General features: G+C 42.6%; 1 protein-coding gene across 2 annotated transcripts in view; it reads left to right on the top strand.

The window, feature by feature from the left end:
- PAFAH1B1 (platelet-activating factor acetylhydrolase 1b, regulatory subunit 1 (45kDa)) overlaps positions 1-6,327 on the top strand; it is a 142,714-nt gene that overhangs the window by 80,994 nt on the left and 55,393 nt on the right. The window contains exon 2 of one of the 2 annotated variants that reach the window (XM_011987260.1): positions 4,916-5,138. In XM_011987260.1, coding sequence (XP_011842650.1) covers positions 5,107-5,138 — 32 coding nt within the window. In that variant the 5' untranslated portion in view covers positions 4,916-5,106. Of the gene's footprint in view, positions 1-4,907; positions 5,139-6,327 lie in introns of those variants that run through there. The other variant, XM_011987259.1, reaches the window with a different exon arrangement.

Raw genomic sequence — 6,327 nt, 5'->3', positions numbered from 1 at the left:
TTTGAGCTGGAGCTTCACTCTGTTGCCAGGACTGGAGTGCAGTGATGCAGTCTCAGCTCACTGCAACCTCTGATTCCCAGGTCCCAGCACTTCTCCTCCCTCAGCCTCCCGAGTAGCTGGGATTGCAGGTGCCTGCTACCATGACTGGCTAATTTTTGTATTTTCAGTAGAGATGGGGTTTCGCCATGTTGGTCAGGCTGATCTCGAACTCCTGACCTCAGGTGATCCACCTGCCTGGGCCTCCCAAAGCGCTGGGATTACAGACATGAGCTACCCCACCCAGCCAGGATTTCTCTCTTTTTTTTTTTTTTTTTTTAAGTTGTAAGGCGTCATACCTAGATTATTAGGATTTAAGTATCTAATTTGGCTGGGGGGAAAAAAAACAGAGAAAAACTGCTTTTCAGTATTTTCATCTACTTTAAAAATATTTATTTATGGTACCATCGCTGCTTCATCTCTTTCCTCATTTAAATATTATTTCTGCCACGTGAAACCATTCTCATCAAGGTTATCAATGAACTCCTTGCTGAATACAACAGACGTATCCAGCCTTACTTTGCTTGATAGTTGGACAGCTTTGGATACTGTTGATTGCTTCCTTGAAATACTCTCTTGGCTTTTGAGACATACTCTCTCCTCTTTTTCTTTTACCTCTTGAACTGTTACTTTTAGCCTTAGTTGTAGGCTCTTTTAAATATAGGTGTTGCTCTGCACAATCTCCATGGGTAATCTTATCCACTGCTGTGGTTTCAGTAAACATGTCTAAATAGTACCAAATCTTTTTTTTTTTTTTTTTAAATAGGTTGGTTCTCTTCAGAACTAACTTGTTTGTTACAGCTTCGTACTGGAAATTTCACAGGCATCTTAGAATCAACATACCTAAAATGGAGTTAATCATACTTTCCTCATCCCCTCACACATTCTACTTTCCTGTTCAATTTAGTTTAGTTTTTTTGTTTTTTGAGACGGAGTCTCGCTCTGTTGTCCACCCTGGAGCGTGATTTCGGCTCCGCTGCAACCTCCGCCTCCCAGGTTCAAGCGATTCTCCTGCCTCAGCCTCTCAAGTAGCTGGGATTACAGGCGCCCGCCACCACACCCAGCTAATTTTTGTATTTTTAGTAGAGACAGGGTGGTTTCGCCATGTTGGCCAGACTGGTCTTGAACTCCTGACCTCAGGTGATCCACCCACCTTGGCCTCCCAAAGTCCTGAGATTACAGGCATGAGCCACCACACTCCGTCTCAACTTAGTTGTAAGCCAGAAATCACTTGACTCCTTGACTGACTTTCTCCCTTTCTTACTGTCCACATTGAGTCACTAGTCCTGTAAGATTTACCCAGTAAACAACTTTAATGCATCTCATTCTCTTTATTTACTCCTGTTGTCCTAACATAGACCTCTGTCATCTGTCACCTTCATTACTGCAAGCTTCCTTTCTGGTCTATTCTTCACTATGTAAATGAGAGTGATTTTTTTTCTAAAAAACTTATCTAATGGCTCCCCATTGGCCCTGGGATAAATTATAAAGACCTGAGTTTATTTTGTGGCCTGTTTGCTTGCTGAGCTTCACCCTGGGCCATCGCCCACAGGTGGCAATACTTGTCACATTATTCACGCTGTTTTAATTGCCCTCTTGGCTGACTCTTCTGGTAGACTGTAACTTCTTGAATGTAAAGACCAAGTCCAGCCGGGCGTGGTGGCTCACACCCGTAATCCCAGCACTTCGGGAGACCAAGGCGGGCGGATCACTTCAAGTCAAAAGTTTGAAACCAGCCTGGCCAACATGGTGAAACCCCGTCTCTACTAAAAATACAAAAAGTAGCCGGGCATGGTGGTGGTTGCCTGTAATCTCAGCTACTCAGGAGGCTGAGGCAGGAGAATCACTTGAAACTGGGAGGTGGAGGTTGCAGTGAGCTGAGATTGCGCCACTGCACTCCAGCCTGAGCAACCAGTGAAACTCTGTCTCCAAAAAAAAAGACCAAGTCCTTTTCCCCATTAAACATGGTATTTAAGACAATACCTAGCATGTAATATAAATTAAGTGTTCTTTATATGTTTGTTGAATGAATAAGTTTGTTCAGTACACCAATGTATTTAATGATTTGTGTATGTGTTTATCATTATTAGATAATCCTACTGTGCCAGTACTGTCATCATTCTTTTATTTTTATTTCTTAAGAGACGGAGTTTCTCTCTGGCACCCAGCCTGGAGTACAGTGCCACAATCATGGTTCACTGCAGCAGTCTTGACCTCCTGGGCTCAAGCAGCCTTTCTGCCTCTGCCTCCTGAGTAGCTGGGACTGACTACAGGCGTGTGCCACCATGCCTGGCCAATTTTTTTTTACTTCTTGTAGAGACAGGGTCTCGCTGTGTTTCCCAGGCTGGTCTCAAACTCTTGGGCTTAAGCAGTCCTCCCACCTCAGCCTCCCGAAGTGTTGGGATTACAGGCATGAGCCACCATGCACAACACTGTCATTATTCTTGTACATTGATTTGCTTTTTTGGCTAGCAGAGGTCTGTTTATAATTAAATTGGACTCTGTAATATACATCATATGGGGGGAGTTTTTTCTGATTAAAGCAGGGATTTTTGCCATACCTCATTTTCACTCTATATAATTGGACCAGGCATGGTGACTCACGCGTGTAATCCTAGGACTTTGGGAGGCCGAGGCAGGAGGATTGCTTGAGTTCAGAAATTTGAGACCAGCCTAGGCAACGTGGCAAAACGCAGCCTCTACAAAAACACACACACACACAGAGAAAATTAGCTGGGGTTGGTGGCACATGCCTGTAGTCTTAGCTACTCAAGAGGCTGAGGTTGGGGGATACCTGAGCCCAGCAGGTTGAGACTGCAATGAACCATGATTGTGCTGCCACTGTATGCCAGCCTGGACAACAAAATAAGACCCCATCTCAAAAAAGAAAAATATGAAGAAGAGTGAGGCTTGAATAATTGGGAGTTATTAAGTACCAAAGAAGTATGGTTTACTGGGTTGTTTGTTGTGTTTGGTTCCACTTCCACTATTTCTTAGTGATACCAATCATATTTCTCAGAATGTAGATGGAGTGATAGTGATGGCTTTCGGCTGTCATTTGTAGTTAGCTGGGCTCCAGGTCAGAAGAGTCATTAAGGATTATAAAATAAATTCCTGCTTTTATTTACTAGAATTGTTCTTCAGATGAGGGTCTCTAATGGAATAGCAGTTGCCATAGTGAGCTGTCACTCTGTCACTCAGGGCTCATGTTCGTTTTTTGTTTGTTTGTTTGTTTTTGAGACTGAGTCTCCCTCTGTTGCCCAGGCTGGAGTGCAGTGGCATGATATCAGCTCACTGCAACCTCTGCCTCCCAGGTTCAAGCGATTTCTGGCAAATTTTTGTATTTTTAGTAGAGACAGGGTTTCACCATGTTGGCCAGGCTGGTCGCAAACTCCTGATCTCAGTGGTCCGCCCGCCTCAGCCTCCCAAAGTGCTGGGATTACAGGCGTGAGCCACCATGCCTGGCCTCAGGGCTCATATTTGAAACCCGAAGGTATGCTCCGCGCCCCCCCCTCCCCCCGCTTTAAAAGAAATTGGGTCTCGCTTTGTCACCTTGACTAGAGTGCAGTGGCATGATTTTACCTACCATAACCTTGAACTCCTGGGTGGCGAGCACTCCTCCTGCCTTAGCTTCTGAAGTAAGCATGCACCATCACACCTACCTAATTTTAAACATTTTCTGTAGAAACGGGGCCTCCTATGTTTCCCAGGCTGGTCTTGAACTCCTGGGCTCAAGTCATCCTCCTGCCTTAACCTCCCAAAGTGCTGGGATTACATGTGTGAGCCACCATACCCGCCTCTCATTTTTCTTTCTTCACTGGCTTCATTACTGTATTCCCAGTGCCTGGAGCAGTGACTACAATGGCATTTGAAAGGTACTCAGGAAATGGTCCTTTAACTCTTCTGTCCATGATAGGTTTCTAGATTGGTTATCCCACAGGGTCTTCATTATATGTTGATTTCATATCATTTGGAGGATGGTTTTTTTTTTTTATTGCTTTGAATTGCCTTTTCCACTGGTAGCCTCTATTTTAAATAAGACCATCTCAAATACGTTTCTTAATTCGGTGCATTGGTTAAGAGAGCATAAGATTCTAGCACTTTGGGAGGCTGAGGCGGGAGGATCCCATGAACATAGGAGTTTGAGATCAGCAATGTAGGGAGACCTGTCTCTACAACAAAAAAATTAAAAATTAACTGGGCATGGTGGTGTGTGCCTGTGCCTGTAGTCCCAGCTGCTTGGGAGGCTGAGGTGGGAGGATCACTTAAGCCCAGAGGGGAAAGGCTGCCATAAGCTGTGATCATGGCACTGCGCACTCCAACCTGTGTGAGAACCTGTCTCCAAAAAAAAAAAAAAAAAAAAAAGCCTAAGATTGCTAAGCAGTAGTGTATGTTATAAATACTGGCCATTCTCAGGTTGTTGGTGACTAACATTCAACATTGAAGGTTACTTCAGTTATAGTTGGCACTGTTGGGCTTGTGCAGTTCATGAAACCCTTATCTGTTTTACCTTTTATACCTTTTTTGTAAATACGAAATTTTACTTTTTGTCTCTAAGAGAGAATTACAGTCTTTTAGAGTTATATGTTAATATTTGAAATCAAATGTATCTGGCAGGTTAACATGATTGGGATTGGGTAAATGTATGTTAAATTTAAAAGTAATGCTGTTTTGGCTCATTGAATTATTAATTTAAAAGATATAAAACAGTATGGTTTTTGACATTAGTTGACTTTTACTATAAGTTGAAAATCATCGTGTGATATTTATACTAACATCACAATAAATTTTATCTTTGAAAATGAGTACTACAACTAATAATTTATAAATAAATTTTAAGTGAAATAACCTTTTTTTTTTCTTCTCTCTTTCTCCTTAGGTGGAATGAATCTTACTTGTTGAATATCTCCTGGTTACTAGTTGGATTCATTTGTAAAAGAATCATTTTCCCCTGTGTGGAAGACACTTAGTGGCATATTTAAATTATAAGTCCACGGATCAAAAAGCTTTTTGATTTCCCAAAGGAGGGACATTACCACTGTATCAGATAAACTTGACATTACAGCCAAGATGGTGCTGTCCCAGAGACAACGAGATGAACTGTAAGTTTCTTTGTTTTGTGCTTTAAAAAAAAATCACCCTCATGAGAGAGAAAGTAGTAAATTAAAATACAGCTTTGGGAGGTCTCTTCTAAGATTAAAACTATTTTTACTAGTGTTCCAATATTGGTTTAGGCAGTTTGGTCTGATTTTAAAACAGAGTCTTGTTATGATATAGCATTATTTTTTAAATTTATTCATTTTTTTCTGAGAAGAAGTTTTTCGCTCTTGTCACCCAGGCTGGAGTACAATGGCACCATCTCGGCTCACTTCAACCTCCGCCTCCCGGGTTCAAGCGATTCTCCTGCCTCAGCCTCCCAAGTAGCTGGGATTACAGGAACCCGCTACCATGCCCAGCTAATTTTTGTATTTTTAGTAGAGATGGGGTTTTACCATGTTGTCCGGACTGGTCTCGAACTCCTGACCTCAAGTGATCCACTCATCTCGGCCTCCCAAAGTGCTGGGATTACAGGCATGAGCCACTTTGCCCGGCCATGATACAGCATTATTCACCCTTGTGACTTGATTGTATGTAAGTTTAACGCAAAACAGACAAGTCAGTTGGGATAAGTTTTACCCTAAGCGTATCTTTTTTTGTTTGTTTTTTTGAGACAGTCTCGTTCTGTTGCCCAGGCTGGAGTGCAGTGGCGCCATCTCGGCTCACTGCAGGCTCTGCCTCTCGGGTTCATGCCATTCTCCTGCCTCAGCCTCTCGAGTAGCTGGGACTGCAGACGCCTGCCACCATGCCCAGCTAATTTTTATATTTTTAGTAGGGACGGGGTTTCACCGTGTTAGCCAGGATGGTCTCGATCTCCTGACCTTGTGATCCGCCCGCCTTGGCCTCCCAAAGTGCTGGGATTACAGGCATGAGCCACCGCGCCCTGCCCTGAAGCTTATCTTTTAAAATATTATGTTCAGTAGGAAGTTAGGTGCTTCAAAGCTCTTCTAAACTTTTTTTTTTTGGTCTGGAATCTGTCTTAGAAAAGTGAAAGCTGTCTTGTTCTTGTTATCACTGATGCCTTTCCTTTGCCTTGTTGTGTTTCTTTTATCTTCCAATGGCCATTACAGAATTTGAACTTCATGAGGTAGCTAATAAAATAATTAATGCGGATGCTTTAATGAGAGAGGTGTGCAATGGTTTGACCCCTTCTGTTTTGGAGTATTTTATAGCATTCCTTTTTTTTTTTTTTTT

This window comes from Mandrillus leucophaeus, unplaced genomic scaffold (genome assembly GCF_000951045.1).
Source record: "Mandrillus leucophaeus isolate KB7577 unplaced genomic scaffold, Mleu.le_1.0 Scaffold306, whole genome shotgun sequence".
Classification (NCBI taxonomy): Eukaryota; Metazoa; Chordata; class Mammalia; order Primates; family Cercopithecidae; genus Mandrillus; species Mandrillus leucophaeus.
This window is presented reverse-complemented; position numbering and strand designations above follow the sequence as displayed.